The 25078-nt window shown below is 37.0% G+C and overlaps 1 protein-coding gene across 4 annotated transcripts in view; it reads right to left on the bottom strand.

Annotated features, from left to right (window-relative positions):
* The window catches only part of LOC150083662 (uncharacterized), a 396332-nt gene that overhangs the window by 58441 nt on the left and 312813 nt on the right, over positions 1–25078 (bottom strand). For all 4 annotated transcript variants that reach the window (XM_090378102.1, XM_090378101.1, XM_090378103.1 and 1 more), the window contains 3 exons: positions 20236–20329; positions 19352–19498; positions 8743–8830 (listed from right to left, as the gene is read on the bottom strand). In XM_090378102.1, coding sequence (XP_090234228.1) covers positions 8743–8830; positions 19352–19498; positions 20236–20329 — 329 coding nt within the window. The remainder of the gene's footprint in view (positions 1–8742; positions 8831–19351; positions 19499–20235; positions 20330–25078) is intronic.

The following is a 25078-nucleotide window of genomic DNA, read 5'->3' on the forward strand; positions in this document are numbered from 1 at the left end:
GAGCAAAGAGTGCAGTTAAGGAATTCTTCACACACACACACACACACACACACACACACACACACACACACACACACACACACACACACACACACACACACACACACTTCACAACAATCAAGAGCAAAGAAGAGAAGGACATATCAGATCGGACGCATATGTAATTGCATAGGATAGTATTAGATACCCCAACTGATGTTGCAGATGAACTCTACAGTTACTTTGCATCGATATTTACAGAAGAAAAACCCTTCACGTCAATGAGAAATTATGGGAGTGAAGTTTAAAAAAATGTAATTAATGATGTTGATTTAATGAGAAAACTTTCATGCTCACATGCAAGTAAGGCTCCTGTGGTTGATGGCATATACCCTATAATCTTAAAAGAGGCAGCAAGTGCATTAAACCATTAAGGCTAGTTATGAGAGAATCACTGGACTCAGCAGAAATTCCACCGGATTGGTGTAATTAGGAACATAAAGGCAGTCCTAGGAGTGTAACATGAAATTACCGACTGGTCAGTCTAACTTCAGTAGTAGGGAAAATCATGGAGGCAATGTTCAAGGGTGGAATTCAGGATCATTTAGATGGAAATGGAATTATGTAGGAGACACAGCATGGTTTTGTAAAGGGAAAATAATGCTTAACAAATCTGGTTAGCTATTTTGACAGGTCACTCATCATCTGGATTTAGAGATTTATTTCGACATTGCTTTGCTGATATCTAAATAAACAATTGACTCGGTCCCAATCAGCATTTAGTTTATAAGTTGGAGCAGGCTGGAATCATAGGGAAAATCTTTAGATGGATAGCACGATGGCACCAGGCAGGGGCCAAATGCTTGCAAATGCTCTTTTCAATATTTGTCAATGTTGAAAAGAGCATTCCATTTGAGAATGGTTATTCCTCAGATTGGGTTAATGTAAGAAGCGGGGTTCCCCAAGGTTTAGTATTGGGACCAATGTTATTTTTGATTATCTTAAATGACGTCTATGAAGGGATATAGGGTGTGATGTCTAAACTTGCAGATGATGTAAAGATCAGTAGAGTAGTTAATGATCGCCGTCAAGCAGAGCTTCTTCAGAGTGACCTAGATAGACTTCCAGGATGATCAGAAAGGTGGCAGCTATGCTTTAATTCAGCAAAATGCAAGGTTACACCTGGAGAACAGCAACGCCAAAATAACATATATAGTGGAGGAAAGTTACGATACGGTCAGACATGAAGTTGTCTGAGAATTGTGGACATGTTGCATGGTGTCCTATCGATGATTTATCGAACATTTGCTAGTAGAGATAAGGATGTCATAATCACATAAAGAGCCCGGGATCTCGGTATTGTAAGCCCTACATAGAGGTAAAAGTAATAAAAAGAGCATTCCATTTGAGACCTGTTGTCTTTGTGGATATGTATAATAAATGTTTACATAAAGGTTCCTTTGCCCCAGCCTGGAGAACTGCACTATTAAGATTAATTATAAAAAGTCCAGATAAGATACCAGAGAAGCCTGGTGCATACCACCCGATTGCTTTACTATCTGTGCTGGCAAAAACATATTTATGTATTAGTAGAATTATGATTATATACGAACAAAACCTATTGTCCTCTTGTAATCAATTTGGTTATAGGAAGGGAAGATCAACAGAAGCCACCGTATGTCAGATGGTGAGGTATACACAAGAGTATGAGGGGGCGGTATGTACCTGGTGTTTTTGTGGATTTTCATGGTGTGTTCGATAGGCTGTGGTGGGAAGGGATCTTAACTAGGTCAAGACCAACAAAATGTTCTGAAAAATTGTTTTCTGTGTTTCGACAATATGTTGAAGATAGGAAAGTTGTCATAAGAACAGCTTACACAGAAATTGTAGAGACATAGTGATAGGTTGTCCTCAGGGCTCTGTGATTGGTCCTCAGGCCTGGTGCATGGTAATAGATGAATTCATGAAACGAAATTATGTGGGTGTTGATGTGAGAGCCTATGCTGATGACCTCTTTTTGATGTATGGTAATGCTCGAACTCATATAAAAAGGACAGGCTGCAAGGGTTTTGGGAGATTTAATGGAATGGTCCACATTGCATGGCTTACAAATTTCTGAAACTAAAACTGTGCAACTATTGTTAAAAGGACAATTGAGCAAGAATAGGCAACCATTGGTTCATGCCTATGGAGTGTCTGTTTGACATGTCATGATAGGCGCCTTCGTAGCCAGGTGGGAAGGAGCAGCAGTGCATAGCACACGCTTCTTGATTAGATCGGGGTTCTAGCCCGTCACCACCAAATACGGAGAATGCGGAAAGGTCAGGGAATGACCACCGCATATCCCCGAGCAATATGGCCTCAGTTGCTAATGCTCCTAAAAACCAAAAAAAAAAAAAAAAAACATGTCATGACAATTAAGTACTTGGGTGTGTTGATAGCAGAGCGGATCAGTTTTGTCCCATATGCTAAGTATTTGAAAAAGAAAATAAGAACATTATACGCTAAGCTAAAAAAGTTAAGGGTGGACTGGGGCATAAAGGGCAGAGGACTTAGTCTATTGTATTCATCCCAATAATAACTTATGCCTCAGCAGCTTAGCTTCACAGAATGGCAAATTCATTAATTAAAAAGTATATCTTCTTCTTCTTTAATGCTGCCGAATGGCGTTTGCGACTTCATTTTGATATTGTTCTCTGTCTAGCGCTGCGTGTAGAATTTGTGCTGTTGTCATGTGAAGCCAGGTGTTGATGTTATCTAGCCATGCCATTTTCGGTTTGCCTGGGCATTTCTCGCCTTCGATCTTTCCCTCCAGGATGAGTGGTAGTAGGTGATATTTTTGTTGGTTCCTAGCGATGTGACCTAGGTATTTGCATTTCCTGCTGATGATGGTTTTGAGCAGGTCCCGTTCCGTGTGCATGTCCTGCAGGACCTGTACGTTGGTTATCTTGGCTGTCCACGGGATTTTCAGCATTCTTCAGTAAAGCCACATTTCGAAGGCCTGGAGCTTTTTTGTAGTGGCTGATGTTAGAGTCCAGGTTTCTACACCATAGAGCAGTATTGGCCAGATGTAGCATTTCAATGTGCGTAATTTGAGCATGATGTTCAAGCTTCTGTCAGTGAGGAGGGTTTTCCACTTGGTGAATGCCTGCCTGGCTTGTTCAATTCTGCTTTTAATTTCGGCCTCATGGTGTATTTGCTCTAATTTTTCATTGTTTAGTTTGATCGTGATTTTGCTAGCAGTCCTGCTGACCTCCATCACCTTTGTTTTCTTTTTGTTGATTCATAGCCCCCATGCTTGGCTTTCTATGTCCACTTCGTTCAAGATGGTCTGTAAATCTTGTTCTGATTTACATATGAAAAAGTATATATTGCAGGCAAAGGTTCGCTATTTTGTCGATCACTACAGTATGTCAAGCTGTTTCGACAGACTCTCTTCAAGTTTTTTCAGGTAGGTTGTGGGCAGATTTGATTATTCTGTCTTCTTTGATGTATTGCACAAGGAGGAATATAAGAAAAACCATATTAAATGTGAGTTCATGCCCAGATGATGGAAGGCTGTATACCAGACAAGATGTACAATCTGAGAAGAAAAGAAAGGTAATATCAGAGTTAATGTTAGAATGACAAAGGAGATAGTAGTAGTAGCATGTGATGCAAGAAAGGAAGCATATGAGCTTATGCAGCATCAGCCAAAAAAAAATTACGACCATTCCCCTCTAAATCTTTGTCCAGTTACTCCTTAAATTCATTTACTCTCAACTTCCATAATGACAGATGGAAGTTTGTTCCAGCAATTAATCACCCGTTGGCTAAAGGCAAATTTCCGCACATTATTCTACATCTGCCTTTTCTCAATTTGAATTTATGCCCCCTTAGGTTTGTAATCTGAACGTGGAAGAATCCCATCAGAATTCAGCATGCTCAACCCATTCAAGGGGTTATATACCTCAATCAGATCACCTCGCAGGTGCCTAGTCTCCAGCCACTGCAATTTGCAGAACTTACTCTCTTGGTAAGAGGATCCCTTCATTCTCCTCACCAATCTTGTTGCCCTTCTCTGTACACGCTCAAGGAAATCTACATCCTTCCAAAAATGAGGCCTCCACACCTGTATGCATACTCAAGGCACGGCCTGACCATTGCCTTATACAAAGGGACAATCACCTCCTTTTCCCCTGCTAGCAAAATTCCTTATATCATTGACAAAACCCCATGACCTGCTCTTGCAGCCTGTCTGCATTGCTCAGAAAACTTCATATCTGACTGCACAATTACTCCCAGGTCCTTTTCATTTTCTACCACCTTAAGTGTAGTACCACACAGTTGGTACTTTTCTCTGGGGTTACTTCTACCCATATGCAGTACTTTGCATTTGTCAATGTTAAACTTCAGCTAAACATTAATCATTTACCTTTATCTGATGTGGGACACTTCAGATAAAGGTAGATGTTCTTTCCAAAAGTTAATATTATTGATGAAAGGAAGAAAGTCTGGCAGCAGTTCGGTGGGAATGCAGCCTTCCTTATTACCGGGCACAGTCTTTCTAAAAGACTATGAGTTAGGATTGGCACAAGATCAGAACTGCCCGTGTGGAGACCATGAGGAAACATCTGAACATATAATGTTCTATTCTAGCTGTTATGTCGATATAAGGAGTCAATTAGAGATATTGATGGGAAGGCTTGAGCAAAGATACTTATGGACTATGTTTGTGGAAAAATATAAGTTTGCTTATTTTAATGATTTTGTTTAGCTATATTTAAAAGGAGAGAGCAAATAAAAGTAAGATAGTAAAGCCAGCCTCCCAGTAGCAGGGATGGAAACCAAGTCCACTGGGATAGGCGGGACTTATGATGAATGTCCAAAGTTTCTCACTTGTCTTAAGCCAAGCTGCATAATGAGCTCTCAATCTTAGTGACTTGTGTTAAATTAATAAATTATTGAGTTTTATTATACAGCATGAGTTGAAAAAAATTTAAGCTCTAAGCCACATACTTGGGTGGTGGGTGTCTTAACGGTATAATGAATGAATGGTCTTTTAATTCTTGGACTGCTCCTTCCTCTGTGATCTTTAACAGATCACAATACATTATTGCCCCTTTTGAACAATAATTTGAATATTATTCAAAGTTGCATATGGAGGGACTTTTCCTGGGATTCCACCAGAACATTATGGCATTTATCACGAGTTATGAATGTTATGTAATGGGAGGTTTTACTTGAATTAGTTTGTATAAGTTCTGTCTTTTTGCTATAGGAGTGCAATGATCATCATGTCTGAGTCACAGAGAGCACTATGTGGTGGACTTATGTGTTCTATGGCTCCTTTTTATCCCAGGAGTGGACTTTCTCCCCAGGTTACTAGTCCTACCACCATGGGAAGACATAATGCAACCTAGTAACAAAGTAGCTGGAAGTCAGTGGTTAGTAGATAAATCGGTCTTGTTAATGAACAAAATAATTAACAGATGGCGATTTTCTTTCTAAGCCTTTAGATGCTTTCCTCAAACTTTAAGAGCCTGTGTTCTCATGGTCCACTTAACCTTCCTGGATAAACACTAACGGCATAACCCCTCCCCTCCCCTCCCACCCTGTCTGTCCTTTCTATACACATTGTACTCCCCAAATTCCAATTCTGCACATATCTGTGACACCATGTCAGAGAGATATATAAAGAAAGTACATGAAGCACAAGTTAGTTATTCTCGTCGTGGTATACAGAGTTGAGCTGATTGATTTCAAGAGAGGTATTACTGCCAGATATCACATTGCTAAAGCATACATAATGCTACAACACTGAGCAGGAAGACCACAGAAGCTCATGATGTGACTAGAGGGTACTCAGAAGAATAGTACAACAATCTCCAACATCGCTATAAACACTAAATACAGAGATCTACAGCTTAGGTTTCCACTGGAGAGCACAGTGCTAATGCTGAAGTTTGGAGAGGGTGAGATTATGGTGTATCACTCATTTCTCATTGCATTCATGGTTCCTACAGCCACGTAATACTTAGGGCCTTTGGTGGCTGTGCAGGGAATCACAATTTATCCCATTGGACCTACGTGATACTGTGTCTCTTTTTCCAGTCATAAGCTTTCTCAATATCAATGAACTCTACTGCTATCTGTTCTCACTGTGTATTGTTATCAGAATTGATACTGGTTTCAATTCTGATAACAATATTAAAAGGGACATGCATTTCAAAAATTTCACTGCATACCCACATTTATTGGCCATTTTCTCTAGAATTTTTCCAAAGCAACTAGCTGAAGAGCTATTGGTCAATTAATTTTGCGGGTTGGATTGATATCCCAAAATACCCCTTTCGATCTTTCTCCTTTATGTTTTTGGCTTCTTTCTTTATCAAATCAGAGAATTTACTCCATACTTCTCTCCTATTTTAGATTTATATATTTGTATTTGTCCCAAAAATACAAAACATTACCAAACATAAGTATAATTTTCTTATGTATTTCTCCTGGATATTTAAATTTCTGATAATAAATCAGACAATTGCTTTTCCTAACAAGATTCAGGCTTCATTAATATTATGTGACTATACAATAACACAACATACCTGCAATATTAAATTGTCCAGATAGTTAAACAAGATTTTTTTAAATTGCTTCTTGATCCTGGCCTTTAATTAAAAACAAATTTATTTCTAATTAGAGGTTTCTATAAGTGCAGCTTCCATGCATTCATCCTCTTTGACTTCTTTGGTACCTGCTATTCTATATCATAATCACTGAGTTCCTCTGATAATTCTACTTCTTTACCATTTAAGAATATCAAGAAAAGAGATATAGGGAATCAACCATGAAGTAATATATCGATGGTACCTAGAGATATTTAGAAGTGCATCCTGGTTTCCTGACAAACTCAGCAGAGATGTCATTTATCAGTGCAACACCACAGCTGGTGAGCCTCAATTGATCTTTCCTACTATTGTGATATGGTTTCAACCTACAATTTATCTACAAGGGCTGTTCAGTTTCACCTAACATAACAATGGAAATGATTGTTTTATACCACATGACCCATGAGGAACAATATGCTGCTCTCAAATTTTGTTTCCGTCTCAAGAAAACATCAGCTGATGAATGTTAAAAGAGACTTGTGAATAACTCATATAGCACAGCTTGCAGGTTGTTTGGAATGTTTAAAGATGGACATAATTCAATCACAAAAATGGGCAGTTCTGGAGCTCCAACCACTGCTGTTACCACAGAACCCATAAACACTGCTTCTGTAATCATGAGAGAAGATCATCATATAACAGTAAGGAAACTGGCAGTGATATTGAGAATATCAGTAGGAAGCATGAATGGTATTCTCCATGACCATTTGTATATGATATGACATGTTTGTGCAAGCTGGGTTCCAAGACTACTCACACCTGTGCAACAGCAAGTTCACATGAAGGTTTTCAGGAACTGCAATGGGTGGTTAACTGAAGGTGGGATCTGCACAAGGTGATAATGGGCATATGAGACATGGCTTCATCATTTCAACCCAGAAAGGAAGCAAGAAAGCTCTGTTTGAAAGTCTATACCATCACTAGCACAAAAAAAAAAAAAAAAAAAAAAATATAGTGGCTTCTGTTGGAGAGATCCTGGTCATCTCTTCCTTTGACGTTCAAGGAATGGTTTACCAGCATGTTGTGCCATGTCATATAACTTACTACAGAACTATACTGCACATCTTGTGGGATCACATTCATCACAAACGACCACAACTGCATGCAGGTGGGTGGATGCTGCACCATGACAATGCAAGACCTCAACACTGCTCATACTGTCATTAAGTACTTAGCCAGCAGTAATGTCAAAATTATGATCATTCTTTATTGAACAGCCCTCATAATTTGTTTGTCTTAGTCCATTTTTATTCATTCAGTAGCAATACAAATGACTCCCTGCTAACAGTTGCACTGCAATCAGGAGAGTGGATACTGAAGCAAATCCTTTGTTTTGCATAGCCTGGTTTAGGATAGCTCTTCCTCCTGGTTAAATAGCCTAAGCTCCTTCATTAACCAATATTACTTCAATCAAGGAAAAAAAAAAAAAACCCTGACATGACATAACTTTAAATTAAATTATTTCCATCAGAGCCCCTGCCATCTCTCTGCAAGACTGAACCACCAGTCTTGTTACTCGAGCACACACATGTCCATGCGTTTCTTTTATGTGTTCTTGTGAAGAACTAAGCAGATAGTTTGAAACATCAGGTGCAGCGTCCATGCATCAGTAGAAGTTGCAGTTATTTTCTGTATGCATGCTATCCCATGCAGAGAAATTTAGAATTTTCCATTAGTTTTACTACATAATGCACTCCCAATATGTTATACAGTAAAATTATTGCATGATGTACAACTGGGCAGGACACGTAGCTCAAAGACATGATGACAGATGGACTAAGAAAATAACAGAATGGTATCCAAGAGGAGCTAGAAGAAAACCTGGAAGACAAAGGCGGAGATGGATAGATGAAATTCATGAGTTTGTGGGTAGTAAATGGATGGACAGTGCTCAAAACAGAAGGAACTGGAAAGTTGCTGGAGAGGCCTTCATCCTGCAGTGGATTGAAAATGGCTGATGATGATGATGTACAACTGCATATGCACAGTCCCAATGCTTCTCTCAATTGTAAATATTTTCTGACTAACAAGATATGAAACCTCAATTTCAGTTTTAGATATCTGTTCTTCATAACCCTAAATATATAATTAAAAATGAAATGAAAGATATTTTTACCTATTTTCTTCATTTGGTGATATCATACGTAAATTTTTCATTGTACTGATTACATCCAAAGGGCAAAGACCAGTTTCTTCTGCTATACCTGAGAAAAAAAAATGAGAAATTGTTAGATCTCAAATATATAGAAAACACGAATACCTGGAAATAGACAGAAAACACAGCAACATACTTTAGATCAAGCAAACAGACAAAAGCCTCATGATGTTAAGGAATAAAGGGCAACACTTTGTGGAAGATTATCAGAAATTGATATAGTCACTGACTTTTCCAGAATTTAGAACCATCATATTCATGTTTGTCTGGATAGCGGTGGAAAATATTTCCAGTATTTTCTACAAACTGGATCTATTTCACACAGTCTGACATATGTTTAGTGAATTTTCCATAATTTTGTAGCACTTATGATGATATAATTATTTTTTATTTACATAAGTGGAAAACGGACACAATTGTACTTACTTTTAAATCTATTAGTAAAAATGAAACCGGAGTTTTTAGCTAAGGGGAAGACCCTAAAAGTATCAAATTGTTTTCCTGCAAATGGCAATGCCAATGGGAGAGTTATGCCAATGTAACAACTTTCGATACTGAAGGGGGGGTTGACTGTGGAAGGCACCACAGTGTATTCTGAATGTGCTCATAAGATGGGAAAATACAAAACTCCTGTCACAGCAGCTGCCAGTAAGTATCCAAGTCTGGACATGGACCCTGTCATCAACTGCTTGTCCATGCCCCTTTATTATAATCTCACTCATTGTGGCACCTAAGAAAACTGGTGAAAAACATATATGCTTGAATGTTGCACAGAAAAGCTGTTAGACTCCTGTGTCTGACCCTGCATCTGCTGTGCTATGAAAATAATGTCGGATATTGTGAAAAAAGCAAGGCCAAGCATAAGGAGTTTGACTCTGACAATCTTTCCAAACAGTATAATAAGAAAAAAAAGTAAAACTACATTAAAATATGTAATAAGAACTAACAACTGAGCTATCTTAATTTTTCAGTCTTGAATTCTCAGTTCTTTCCCACATTTTGATAAAAGCCATTTAGTTTTTCCTTTGACACTCCTATGACAAAATAAGCTTAGATAACATCGAGGTTTAAAAAAAAAAAAAAAAAAAAAAAACTAACCATCTCATCTCTCCATCCCCTCTAATTCATCAAATTTATTCACACAATCTACACACTTCAATCAAATCTCTTCACAGGCCTAGTTTTCAGATGCTGTAATTTGCAGACCTGAAATCTTTTATGGTACCAATACCCTTTTGTGTCCTTGACTAACCTTGTTACTCTTCTCTGCACCTGTTCCAAAAGATCAGCATCCTTCTTAAAACGAGGCTTCGACGCTTAATAACAGATCAGGTCTTTAAGTAAATTTTCATTCCCTCTTATACTTCTAATTTCAATGATGCATTATATACTTTTGGTATTGATAATTTGATATGATTGCTTCTTAGATTCTGCTGCTTTGTGTTTTTCATACCACTACCTATCCTTCTTGAGAAATACTAGATGTTACTTTTATGTTCTCTCCCCTGTGTAAATTAATAATATTATCTTATTTTACTTTTGTTTATTTTGTTATTTTATCCAATTCATAATTATACACATTCAGCCTAGAGTTGGTTGGGTTGAACAGACTTCATAATGCTTCAATGTTGGAAAGCCTTAAGATCTTAGTTCAGCAGAAAATAGCTTGTATGGTTATACTTTAAACCTGAAGGAATAGAAACTTCCATTTATAATCAACTGTTTGATTCGGAAGGATATGTTACCAATATTTGTTTCCATGCTTCAGGATACCTCACAGTTTTCTATCTTATATTTTTGTATCTTTTTCCCTAGAGTTCACAGGTCACACGATGTAGGAAAAGCCAGATGCTTGCCCTTGCAATTAAGGCAACACGGACAAGACATTTTGCCTGTGTATAATCATTGAAGTTGCACACTGGACAGATGGCATCTTGGCAGATATTCTGAAAGCACACAAAATACTGACACTTGGAACACCTGACTGGATTAAGTATAAATGGTTGTACTTTACAGTGCATATAACCACTGAAAGAATTACTACCCTTTTTATACCTCAAGTTGCTGAATTTGACAAAAAACATTGGCCCTGGTTTAAACCAGGTGTTCACCTAACTTTCCTTCTATCTGGGCATGGCAGCCTAAACTCAAAGTTATTTACTCTGGGTTTGGATGTGTCTCCTCTATGTAAATGTGGCTCAGAGGAGACAGTCCAACAAGTAATCTTAGAATAACTTTATTATGTAGATTTCCTATTTGAACTTCAGACATTGACAGAACTTTATAATGTAAATAACTTCAAGTTTTTAGAATGTAAATAAAATTATCAGGCACTGGCTAACTTTGCAGAAAAGGCTTTCCACAGAAGGAAAGGACTTGCCAACTGAGAATAATTATGTAATGAGTGTACTACCACTGTATATATTGCCTTAATATTAATCGCATTGTTACAGGACCTATGATGAAATTTATTTGTATTTATTGCCAGATGACAATATTAGCATTTAGTATATATAAGTCGATGTGCCAGGATCACTGCTGGGTGGGCGGTGTCCTGGGACTTCGGCCTCTAATAAGGTGCATAAATTGTAAATCTTAAATTGTATAAATTGTAAGATATAGGTCTGACCTCATTGTAACCAAACTGGTAGGTTTTAACTACCTGTATAAGTTGTGAAGGTTAATGTAGAAACTGGTGCCTTCAACACATTGTAATAACTGAGTGTTATGGACATACAGTACAGTCAGTCCTTGTATAACACGTGTTTGCACTACACAAATTCGATCATACACGATTTATAAATAGGGGAACGATATCTTATATAACACAAATTGAATTCGCTTATGCACGATTCGCCTTTGTGTTTACAAGAAATGGCAGTCGAACGCAGAATCACCCCAACGGAGCGCAACATGATAGGAACGAAGAGAAGATTCTGAAAATGAATTTGTTTTTTATATCAGTGAAGGGGAAACACATTTCACCATAATAGCTTAAAAACCCACACAATCCCAGCTATCGGTATTATCGCAAATGCAATTAGATCGAGTTTACTACCAGTTTATACCAGATCCACTAGCAGAAATGCAACTGGAAATTGTTTTTATTGCTTTATGGTAGTAACCCCTATAAATGTGCTTTGGTAAAATGTGAGGTGTTAATAGTGTATCTCTGCCTTTACGGTGTTGTTTATTCAGTTGCTACACGCGCGCAGCTTTGTTTATGTGTATCAAGCGTGCCTCCTCATTTTGTAATTGTGCTTTATTCCCTAAAAATGATTAAAATACTTAAAAGGTGTGAAAAGGAAGCATCCTGGTAAGACACTGCAAGATTCACAGAGAAAAACAAAAGCAACATCAATAAACAGAGGCGGACTGGATCAAAAATTCTTACCCAGGGAAATTTATAGTGGCCTCATACTATGGTTTATGACCAAAATCACACCGGCCTCCAGGGGGTTTCCCCAGTAAGGCTTACGGCCAGTCCACCTCTGTCGATAGAGAAAAAATATGAAATTGTGAAACACTTTGAGTGAAATTAAAGACCATGTGATATTGCACGTGCTACAGGCCTAAATGAGGCAATGCCGAGAATTACAAAGAATGCAGAGAAAATAAAAACAACTTTCATAGCAGGAACAACTCAAAGTGTAATTAAAATCCATTAGATTAAGACAAAGAATTGGAAGAGATGGAACGACTATCATCTGTTTCGATAGAAAATCAAACAAAAAACAAGTTTGCTTACAATAGAAGCAAAAGCATTAGCAATATTTTATTACATAATAGTCGTAATAAAATACTTATGTATTTTATTGTGATAATTTATTGTGTTTGGTAATGTTTTGGTTACAAATGTGTGTTCAATCTTGGGTGGTCGGCACCTAACTCTATTTTTCCCATAGGGCCTGTTGTTTTTATTGCACAATTTTGCATTGCACGAGGGTTTCTAGGAACACAACTATCGTGCTATACGAGGACTGACTGTATAGTCAAATGTGTGGCTATACAACATTGGTCTCAGGCAAGAGACTTATTGGTTGTAATCATCCTGTGAAGTTGGTGGATCAAGATGTTTTTCAAAACCACAAATTGTAAATAACATACAGTTACTCTTCAGTGGCGGATATGGGAAACCCTGGAGCCCACAGAAAATAATAAAATACTTTGAGTGCATATAACTGCCTTTGTCAGTGGGACAAGTGCATATGATTGATATAATGTAAGTGAAAATCCCATATTTCCTTGTCATGATTTGCTTAGGATGAATAACTTATTAATCTTTCATATCCTCTGCCACCTCCTCCAGTAATAAAAAGCAAATCCCATTCTGTAATCACACATACACATTTAACGATTATGTGGGTTTACTAGCAGAGTCCTGCAATAGGAATATGTTGCTGCAAAGCAAAGTGTTGGGGATTATGGGGCCTGCCGGAGGTCCTTATAAACAAGCAAACACATGGGCTGTGTTACGGTTACTAAGAGTAAAAACAGGTGCATATATAGTTGCATGTCTATGAACCTAGTGAACAAATCTGAAGTATTGATTAAGTCATCAAATGCAGACATTGTGGAGATATTGAAGATCTGGTGGCAAATCAGATATAAGGTGAAGAATTTGAATATGAGAAATACTGGGGAATACTGAAAGGAGACACAGGAGGGAGGGGTTATGCACTTAGTTAAGAAGCACATAAAATTTAAGGCAGTACAATGTTGAGTCAGTTTGAGGTAATATAAACAATGGGAAAACAAATATGAGAGTAAGAGTGTATTATAGCCTAAAAATTGTGATGGATATAATGAAAAACTGCACAAACAGTGCAAACCAGTAAATCAGAAAGTCTTATGGAGGATGAGTGGGAAGGGTTGGGATCTTTAACCAAACTTGTAGTTGATCACTCATACAGTAGCAAGAGTTGTGAATTTTCTGGAGAAATATTTTCTACACCAGCATATAAGAAAGACATTGAGAGAAAGCAATATTCTTTATCTAATTATCAACACTGCCCAACCAAATATTAAGAATCTGCAAAAAAAAGAACCACTAGGTAGCAGTGATCACAATGTATTAATGTGAGATTTAATTAAGATGCAAGTACTGTCAAGGGCAAAGGCTTTTTACTTTCATCAAGATGACTGCAGCAGTCTCAGACCACTGTAGTTGTCTTCATGAAAGTAAAAAGTTTTTAAATTGCATGCAGTGGGACCATCTGATGATGGTGTTATAAATGGCAAGCAATCAAGGATGTAATTATAGAAGCTACTAAGCTTTTTATAAAACGTTGACCTCAACTTTTGCAATCAATGTTAAATAATAAAAATAAATAGTACCATTAAAATCTATGTTCTTTATTTACCCTAAATGCCCAAGTTTCATCAAAATTCTTCAAATAATTACTGCTGGAGGGTGCAATTTTGTCGACGAGAGCTTGTTTTTTTAAAAGATTGCACAAGATAATGGAGATTGATCAAAGTTTATATGACATGATTTTATATTGAATCTAACTGCTAGAGAATCCCATGAAAGGTTAGTAGATACTTGGGGGGGGGGGGGAAATCAAGCACGATGAATTAGAACAGTTTTTAATTAGTTCAATTAATTTAAATTGAGGGGGAATTAAGACGAATCTTACAATCCGAAAAAAATTGAGATTGTAAGATTATTACTGAGAGAAGATCAAAGAATTACGTACCAGCAGTTAAAGAAAGATGTGGGCACTGGACCAGCAGCAAATAATACCATCATTAATGATCATTTAAAGTACAGGAAGCTTGTTAGCAGATGGGTGCATCACAGCTTGAATGATGATCAAAAAGTTGTCGAATGGTGACGTTTCATGCTTAAAACATTTGATTGAAGACAAATTCAAGGTTGTTTATGATATTGTTATGGGTGATGAAGCTTGCATATCCAATTTTTATCCAGAAACAAAAAAAGCAATCAATGGTCTGGTGCTCTCAAGCAACCCCTCCACCCAAGAAAGTTTGCTACGCCAAAAGCATTGTAAAACAAATGGTTACTTGTTTCTTCAGAAAAAGTAGATTTTTAGAAATTGTAAAGCTAGAAGAGTGAAAGGCTGTCAACAATGAGTGGTATACCTACTAAATGTCTTCCTAAAATGCTTGAAAAAAATCATTCAAAACAGACCCCCCCTCCAAAAAAAACTTAAAGGGATCTTACTTCACCACAACAATGCGAGGGCTCACGCTTGAAGCTCCTACGGAGATTTTAGCCACTTTTAGTGTTCAATTAGTCACCTCCTCCATCTTATTCTCCAGCTTAGCACCATGGAAATAAATTTCCTTTTATTCCCAAAAGTAAAAAATTCTACTTAAAGGGAAAAAATTTCAGAGGAATAACAAGTTTTTCAGGCCGTCATCGATGGAATAAATATGATCTCCAAAGACTGGCCAAACTGCTTTGTAGTTGGTTTAGAACATGGGTCCCCAACCTACGGCCCACGGACCCGCCAGATGATTTAATCTGGCCCGAAAGACTATTTCATCCGCCTCGTGAAATTTATTCTATAGAAATCTTTTTTGGTTGCTACATATCATATATAAGGATATTTTTAATCAAAATATAATGTAAATGCATCCAAATATAATTTTGTAACATTGTTGTAACTCTATGCGCTTCCACTTGCCAGCAGTGTTTCTTGCGATGTCGGAAATCCCAACAGTGCGAGTGCCCAAGGCTATAAGTTTATAGCCTCGAGTATTTCCGGCGAACACGAGTTGTCAAAAAGTGAAATAGTAAAGTTAAAATAAGCGACTGTTAAAACAATTGCTAAACACTAATCTAAATATTAATCAAGTAAGTATTAGTGAAAGAATTGTACACAATGCGTTCTCTTTGCAGTTTGCAATGTAAAGACGAGTATGGGTATTATTCTTTCTCCTAGTCAGCTATTCTCATTCAGAACATAGTCGTCTGAACCGATTATCATGCGCAACAATTTATTAGTGCTATTTGTATAAATGCATATTATTTTTAATTTTATTTAACTTTGAATTTTTAATTTTAATGAAAAGATGTCAAGGAAAATAAAAATTGATTCCGAATGTCGTGTCTTCAATGAACTTTGGTCGATTAATTATTTTTTTTATAAGGGACAATAACCGATGTACCTGCCTTATACGTAAGGAAGCAGTTTCTGTGTTGAAAGAATATAATTTGAAACGGCATTTTACGACAAAACATGCCTCAACTTACGATAAACTTCAAGGAGAGTTGCGAAACAAGAAATTACAAGAGGCAACAACAACAGATGACATGTTTCACTAATCAGAATTTAAATTTAATTAGAGCTAGTTTGCAAGCATCTCAAATCATTGCTTAGCATTCTGTGACTCACTCGACGACTAAGGTTCTGGCACAAAATCAGGCTCCTGTGATGTTGAAGGCCCAGGTCGACCATCATTTCTCTCACTGTCCCCATCTTCGTCAGACTCCAGAGTGTATTCTTTCTGGAGGGTCAACCAGTGGCATATGGGGATGATACAAGCAGACCATCCCCATATGCCACTGGTTGGATAGCTGATGGGATTTTGTACAGTCCACTTCCTTTTTTTTGACATGCCATGCTGAAGAGGAGGCACCATGCAGAAATAAGTCATTTACATGATCTGAAGGCTCCCTCCAAATCATTGAGATGGCAAAAGGCATTGAACGTTCTTTGTTATTCAACCGTCCACGGAGATATACAGCATGTGTTGCAGCAAATATGAAGTGTTCAGGGTTTGTCTTCATCCCCTACCTTACAGACAAGATAATGGCACTAGACTGTCTCCACTAGTGGAGTCAACTGGCGTGTTTCTGAGTGGAAAATATTATCAACACTGTTAACTCATTTACGTGACATCCTGGCTATTTACGTACTTTTTGTCCATAAACTTAAAAAAAATATATATATAATAATAATAAATAAACATCACTTACAAGATAAATGATACGAAGAAATAAAATAAAAAAAACTTTAAAAAAAAACACACAAATGGCGTATCGGTTCCTGTTTCAGTGTTACCAACCAATCAATTCTCTAGACTCCAAAATTCCCCAGTACAGGAACTCTGACTTATGGAAATTGAATTTACATAAGTTTTTGCCAGCCGGTGTGAATGCAAAAAATCGTGGGAATGTATTTTGCATCCCACAGGAATAAATGGAGGTAATCCCGAAAACATCATAATGTGAACCCAATAACGCGGGTTTTTTTTTTTTTTTTGGTAATTCGTTTCAAGTCCTGGAAGTTGAAAATGTCGCTATATAACTAAACCATTTATCTCTCTAAAAGCTCATATTTATAATGGAAATTGCACAACACTTTCATCATTATGTTCCCGTTATAAGAATCAATTGTGAATGCCTTTGTGGTATTTTTCTAAAGCACGTTTCTGGAGGTCACAACCAAAAAACAATTTGCACTTTCTGGTTTATTGGGCATTTCTGTTAGTGCATCTAATTATAAACGGGTAGTAAATTCGATCTTATTGCATTTGCGATAATACCGATAACTGCAATTGGGCGGATTTTTACGTTACGGTATTATGGTGAAATGTGTTTCCCTTCACTGAAATCTTCGATCATATAAAAAACAAATTTTCAGAAACTTCTCTTCATTCCTATTTACGTATTACAATGATGAAGGGAAAGTTGTTGTTGTTGTTTGGTTTTTAGGAGCATTAGCAACTAAGGCCATATTGCTCCAGGATATGCGGTGGTCATTCCTTAACCTTTCCGCATCCTCCGTATTTGGTGGTGACGGGCTCGAACCCCGGTCTAATCAAGAAGCGTGTTGAAGGGAAAGTGACAAATGAAAAGTGCAAGTGGTGGTAGTGCAGGAAACGAAACAAAATTGATTTAAAAATGAAGATGAAAATGATAAAGTATGAAGCAAGACAAAGTTTGACATCTATTGCAAAGGACAGTGCGTGTATAAAAGATTTTTTTTTTTTTTGATTTGGTAGTTGTTGGCGCATCGGCTTCTGTGGCCATATTGCACCTCCCAAGGTTTTTGCAGTACTTTGATCCAAGCCCGAGGCGGGAATCGAACCCGCGACCTTTGGGTTGCCGGGCAGGTACCTTACCCACTCGGCTAGCCCGGTCGGCGTGTATAAAAGAACATGTCAAAGGATCAACGCACTTAAGAACTGTGATCACAAAACAGCGTTCAGGTGCTATATCGAAGATGAAACAGCTGTTAATAATGTGGATGGAAAATCAGATTCAGAAGCGAGTGCCCCTGAATCCAATCAAGCAAATGCAACAATGACCATTCACGCAAAGGCAACAAGTATTTATAAGAATATTAAGGATAAGTATGGCAAACCCCAACCCAAGTTCGTGGCAAGCAACAGGTGGGTTAATAGGTTCAAGCATCGCGCTGGTTTCCACAACGTTAAAGTATGCGGTGAAGTTACCAGTGCCAATTCTGCAGCTGCAGAGAAATTTTGTGATGTGCTGGAAAAAAATTGATGAAGGCGGGTATTCAACGCAGGAAATTTTTAACGTTGACGAGACCGCTCTGTACTGGAAAAAAATGCCGGATTAAACATACATTGCCAAAGAGGAAAATACAATGCCGGGTTCCAAGATGCCAAAAGATAGGGCAACACTTTTGCTTGGGGCTAATGCAGTGGGAGATTACAGATTAAAACCACTGCTTGTGTACCGAATCTCGGAAAGAATCCCAGTTCATCCACTTCCTGGTTAATCCGATCCTGGTAAATCGAGAGTCGGCTGTACTTTTTGAATATGTCTCTCATTTTAGTATTTTCATATGTTAGTCATTTACAACTACAATAATATTTTCCTAATCTCAGTATTAAGTTACGTTACATATGTTAACAACCCTGTTTCTTGTGAGCTGAGAACCTACCCTCCCCCCCTTCACTGATCCTTAACCTTGTCATTCTTGGATTTGCAATTCATTGACTTCTTCCATAACCCCCACAAATGGAGAAGTTCTACTGTACCATCAAAAAATAATGTCAGTAAGCAATATCTTACGAAGATTTGTAGGAGGAGAGAGAAATAAGGATGTTACTACACTGAGCTTATCTTAAATAGGGGGAACATGGGTTTTCTATTGTATTTAGTTGCTAATGCTAGATGGTATTGGACAAGGTTTACTGTTATTGTACATACTATGTTCTTCCACCCTGATAACTTCAGATCAACAAGTTATTAAGGATGAAACAACAATTTTTTTTTCCTACCTCCCTCCCTCCCACTCCACGGAGATGGGGGAAATCCCTGGTGCCACCAGACAACTAATACCCCCACCCCCACCATTGCCAGTTTCAGTGAAAGTAGAGCCACAATGCTTGGGGAAGGGCTATAGCAGAAACTACCTATTATAAATAGATTTCAATAACAAAAAATTTTTTTCACACAAGGATGTTTAAACTTGAATTTCCACTTTACTCAAAATTAAAAATAATTCAAAAATCTTTTCCTTTTCTCAGTTAATAATAACTTAAAGTTCTTTACACTAGCTTAATTTGTATATTTTTCGGTTTGCCACACAAATTATATATAAAATAAATCTTTAGTACTCACCTTTTATGCTTAAATTTTTATCTTTATAACTATGTAAGTATTCTAGCACAATGCTTTTCCAGTATGACATATAACTAATTTGACCCAAATCAGAAAGAGGTTTTTCTGGGGTTCCTGGAAGTCCTTCTTTTCTTGATAAGAGATAACCTGAAATTTGTGCAAGTATAGTAATTAGAAAGGGGGGGAAAAAATGTGCGCAAGAGAGAGAGGAGATAATAACCATCAAATACCACGTATATGCATAATAATAAAATAACATATCTAGGATAAAAGACTGTAAGGGTGAAAAATATATTGGATATGATAATCTATTCTACTTATTAATTCTAGTATTAAATGTTCACAGTATCTTTTATACTTACCTAAATATTTTTGGCCAAAGTTGAACAATAAATTCAATACCACCCAAGTAACATAAATACTATTATCTTTAAGTTGTCATTAATTTATTCTATTACTTAATCATTGTCTGCAATTCATTTTTATTTATTTATATACTTTTTTCAAGTTAATTAGTTTTTCACCTTTTTTGAACTTTTTCCTTTTTACTTTCTTTTACTAATTCTAGATTTTGCAGTCTATGCATTAACCACAATGTCCAATCTACTTATTTTCAACATACAAGTGATTGACTAAGAAGCTCTTCCTCAAATCATAAATGCCTGTTAGTTGAATTTTATATTTATAACCTAATGAAACTTCGCTTTAATGTGGTCAAAATTTAGTAACATTTGATGTCAACAGAATGCTTATGGCAAATAATAACCAAAAATTATATCTACCTTAAATATCAACCATCTAATTGTATTTCTTATGATAAAACAGCATGCTTAAAAAAACATGTAAAATCATTACAGCAGGCCGTTCTATAATAATGCACTTACTGAAATCTATTAAAAAACGTCCATATCCTTGTCTCTGATACTGAGGCATGGTCATAATACAGGATACATTATACCTTTGCTGACAATGTTTCTCCTGAAATAAAGAAGATATTAAGCATAAATTTCGTAAAATTAAAAAAAATTTGAGTTATTATTTACCATTTATGTAAATTCATGAAATTATTAAAGTAGTTAATAAGAAATTATATATATGATGAACAATGCCTCAAATAGAGTATTCCAGCTAGAAGAATAAAAGTAAACTGATAAACTAGATACACTGTTACAAACATTGTGCATTCTTTATACAGCACATACAATCAGGACTGCTGATATCAAAGGTTTTGACAGTTTGGTGTATTGTAGTTAATTCTTTGGCAAGTGTTATGTCAATGCCTTTACCACAAACACACATCCACTCACACCCCTCAGTTTATTATTTTTGTCAATAATTTTACTCTGTTTGATTATAAAGTCAAGAAGTTCCTGAAATGTATGCAGTGCACTACATTTCAGGAGCAATAGCAAATAGCAATAGTTCATGATTTATAGCAAAAAAAAAAAAAGTTAACCCACTCACATGAAAATTTGATACAAAGATTCCAAAAAATATTCTAAGTATGCACTGAAATTTTGAATTGTGTCACAGCTCCTGTTCTAAGTTTATAGTAATATTTCTGTAGGGAGAAATAGGGGAGAGAGAATATGCTATGAAATCAGAACCGAACTAAGAACCATCCGAGAGGCTAACAGAATATATATTGAAAATTTGGTTGTAGTCTGCATTTTTCTTTTCAATTAATGTGGAAACACTTTCACTTATGCTGATTTTTGTTGCTTGTGCATGTGGCGGTGTGCAGGAGACAAGGGCTGTGAAATCATAACTGGATCTGAAAATTTCCCAAGGACTAACAGAGCATAGGTTTAAAACTTGGCCTCAATCTGACTTGTCATTCTAGATTAATACACAAAATATATTTCATATGTGAACAGATATCTGTGGTGCTATGTTTGATCTTAACAGCTTTCAGGGATCAATGAAACATACACTGAAAACATGGTATTGACTGAACTTTTTATCAAGTGATGTCTAAACATTGATTAACATACATCCATTACAAGTTAGGTAATGTAAGTAGCACATAACATTTTAGGTGCATTCTATTTTGACCTTTGTGATTAACTGAAGTAAAAACTAAATATAATTATCATCTTATCAATTAATTACTAAGTTGATAATTTTATAGAATACTTAATGAAACTCTATACATATGTTCTCTAAACTTAAGTTTTTTTCAGTTCAATTACAACGTATAATATTTATGTCTCCCCTTAAGTCTCTTCTTTTCACAAGTGACACCACATCTAAGAGTCTTATGTAGCAATAAGTGCAAAGTATGCATAGACTGTTTAAAGCTAACAATACCGCATTAAAACTACATTCAATCAATGAATATTTTTTCCACACAATTTGTAAGGAAAAAATAAATAATAATTGCCAAATTTCTATTTGTATGATTTTGATGAAATTTGGGATGGTTTGACAGATCTTTCTATGTAAACCATATATGAAATTCCATCAACTGGTAGTAGAGTTGTTACATGCAAATTGGTGGGCAGATGGATAGACATGGTAAACACGAAAGGCATTTATGCTAATGTGCCTAAAAAGGGAAAAAATTAATATTTAAAGATTGTTATGTACATAGTTTTGATTCTTATAAAACTTTCAAATTTTTCACTCTCAACTCCAGGTGGTTTTCATACTATTTGGAAACTCACTCATGAAAGGTTTAAGCATGTAAGCAAGGTGACATTATACAATAAACTGCATCCTTTATTATAGAAAACGTAAGGCATCTTTATAAATGCCAATGTATACTTAATTAAAAAAAAAAAACAACTTTCTTCTGTAGGCAAGAAGTGCATAAAAAGTAACACATCTTTCAAGTGAACTTAGTTAGCAGAAGAAATTAATTTGTTTCAGAAAGCAGTGTCATTTCAAAAGATATCTTAAACTTTGCATAATAAGGAAAGCAGTATAATGAAATTCCAGTATTTACTCATCCTTCGACTTTTTATTAATTTATTTTACAGGTAAACGTTTCTCTAAACTGAAACAGTTTAGGTGACAGATTTGAATGAATAGAATTTTTTTCAGCCTGGACTGTACTTGTTAACAGGAGAGATTGCTTCTACAGGGATGGGATACACTTAAATAGAAAGGGTGCAAGAATATTTGCTGATGCTATCGAGGCAGTGTTAGGTGGGTCGGAAAACTGCTAGCTTGGGGGGAGACAAAGACCAATAGATTGACAGTAGCCACTGGCAGAGGTGAAAGAGATTCTTGCACTGCTTCTATTAGAATGAGCAGAAGCCTGAAAAACAAGATGCATGGTATTTCAGAGACTGCTGGGAGCCATTGCGGTACAAGTAAACACATGGGTTGTGTTAGGGTAGCTAAGAATAGAAACAGGTGCAGGTATACTTGCGTGTACACCAATGCTAGGAGTTTAGTAAATAAATTTGATGAATTTGAGGTATTGATCAAAACATCAAAGGCAGATATTGTTGGGATATCAGAGACTTGGTGTCACACAGATATAAGGAATGCAGAACTGGAATTTGGGGAGTACAACGTCTACAGAAAGGATAGACAGGATATGAAGGGGGGGGGGGGTTGTGCTATTAGTTAAGAAACACATAAAATCCAAGGAAGTGAAGCCAGTGGACATTGCTGGACAGTGCAGTGTCGAGTCAGTTTGGTGTGACATAAGCATTGGGAGATCAAAATTGAGAGTAGGAGTGTGCTATAGGCCTAATGACTCTGATGAGTATAATAAGAAACTGTACAGGGAAATAGAGAGGGCCAGTAATTCAGAGAGTCTTATAATGGGAGATTTTAATTTCCCAGATATTGACTGGAATTTGGGGGCTGGTCACTCACACACTAGAAAGGCTTTTGTGGATTTATTAGATGATTGTTTTCTACATCAGAATGTTCGGGAGGCAACTAGAGGGAGGAATACTCTTGATTTGATTATCAGCAGTGATTCTTCATGCATTAAGAATCTGCAGATAAATGACCCACTAGGTGGCATTGATCACAGTGTGCTGAAGTGGGATTTACTCAAAGAGGTAACTACCATTAGGGGTAAAGGGAAGGGTTATTGCTTTTGTAAGGGCGACTACGATGGACTGAGACAGTATTTAAATTCTATACAGTGGGACCAACTGATGATGTTACCAACAGCAAATTCAAAATGGGAAGCATTCAAAGAACTTATCTTGGAAGCTACTAGGCTTTACATACCAACTAAGAAATATTGTTCAAGGTTTAGGCCAAAATGGATGTCAGATGAACTAATGAGGCATATGGCAGAGAAGAAAAATGCATGGGATACTTACAAATTAACACATGACACAGAAGCCTATGATAGATACAAGTTGGTATGCAACCAAGTTACAAAGGAGGTTAGGCAGGCGAAGGCAGATTACGAGAAATCCTTGGCAAGGGATGCAAAGAAAAACAGCAAAGAGTTCTTTACTTATGTAAACTCTAGAAGGAAGAGGATGAATCAGATTGGTCCACTTGATATTGATGGGTCAACTGTTGATGATCCTGCTCAGGTAGCTAACAAACTAAATGAATATTTTGCATCGACATTCACACATGAGGAGTTATTCAGCAAGGGGAATGCCAGAGGTGTATTCAATTCTAGCAGTAAGCTACAGAATCTTGAAATAACTGGGAGTAAAGTGGAGGAGAAACTGTTGAAGATAAACACAAGAAAGGCACCCGGGGTGGATGGGATCTATCCAGTTATATTAAAGGAGGCAGCAAAGGAAGTAAGCAAACCCTTAGCCATAATTATGAGAGCATCCTTGGACTCAGGGGAGGTACCCATAGACTGGAAATGTGCAAATGTGACCCCAATTCACAAAGGAGGATCAAAGGCTGACACAAGTAATTATAGACCTGTGAGCTTAACTTCTGTTCCAGGAAAATTAATGGAGGCACTGGTTAAAGAAGCACTGCAGGATCATTTAGACAAGACTTCAGTTATAGCTCAGACACAGCATGGTTTTGTTAAGGGGAAGTCTTGCCTGACCAACTTGATTGGATACTATGATGCAGTCACAAAAGAACTGGATGCAGGGAATAACTTTGATATTATATACTTGGATCTTAGAAAGGCTTTTGATACTGTTGCACATGGAAGACTGCTACACAAATTGGAGCAGTGTGATATTGGAGGCAAATTGCTGCTATGGATAAAGGGGTGGTTGAGGGGGAGAAGACAGAGAGTGGTAATCAATGGACACTGCTCATCGTGGACTAATGTTATTAGTGGAGTCCCTCAGGGCTCAGTGTTGGGTCCATTATTGTTTACTGTATTTATAAATGATATTAATGATGGTATATCAAGCTTAATGTCCAAGTTTGCAGATGATACAAAGGTTGGCAGGGTTGTCAAGGACACTACTGACACTATGCTGCTGCAACAGGATCTGGAAAGGTTGAGCAGATGGGCTGAGAGGTGGCAAATGAAGTTTAACATTGACAAATGTAAAGTACTACACATGGGAATCAGCAACCCCAGAGCAACGTATCAACTCTGTGGTACTACACTGACAGTGGTAGAGAATGAAAGGGACTTGGGGGTGATTGTGCAGGCAGATATGAAGTTCTCTGAGCAGTGCAGACGGGCTGCAAGAGTAGCTCATGGAGTATTGTCAATGATATACAGGAATTTTTCCAGCAGGGATAAGGAGGTGATTATTCCATTGTATAAGGCAATGGTCAGGCCACACCTAGAGTACTGTATACAGGTCTGGAGGC

Source organism: Mastigoproctus giganteus, chromosome 7 (assembly GCF_048544385.1).
Source record: "Mastigoproctus giganteus isolate SK-2022 chromosome 7, ASM4854438v1, whole genome shotgun sequence".
Lineage (NCBI taxonomy): Eukaryota > Metazoa > Arthropoda > Arachnida > Uropygi > Thelyphonidae > Mastigoproctus > Mastigoproctus giganteus.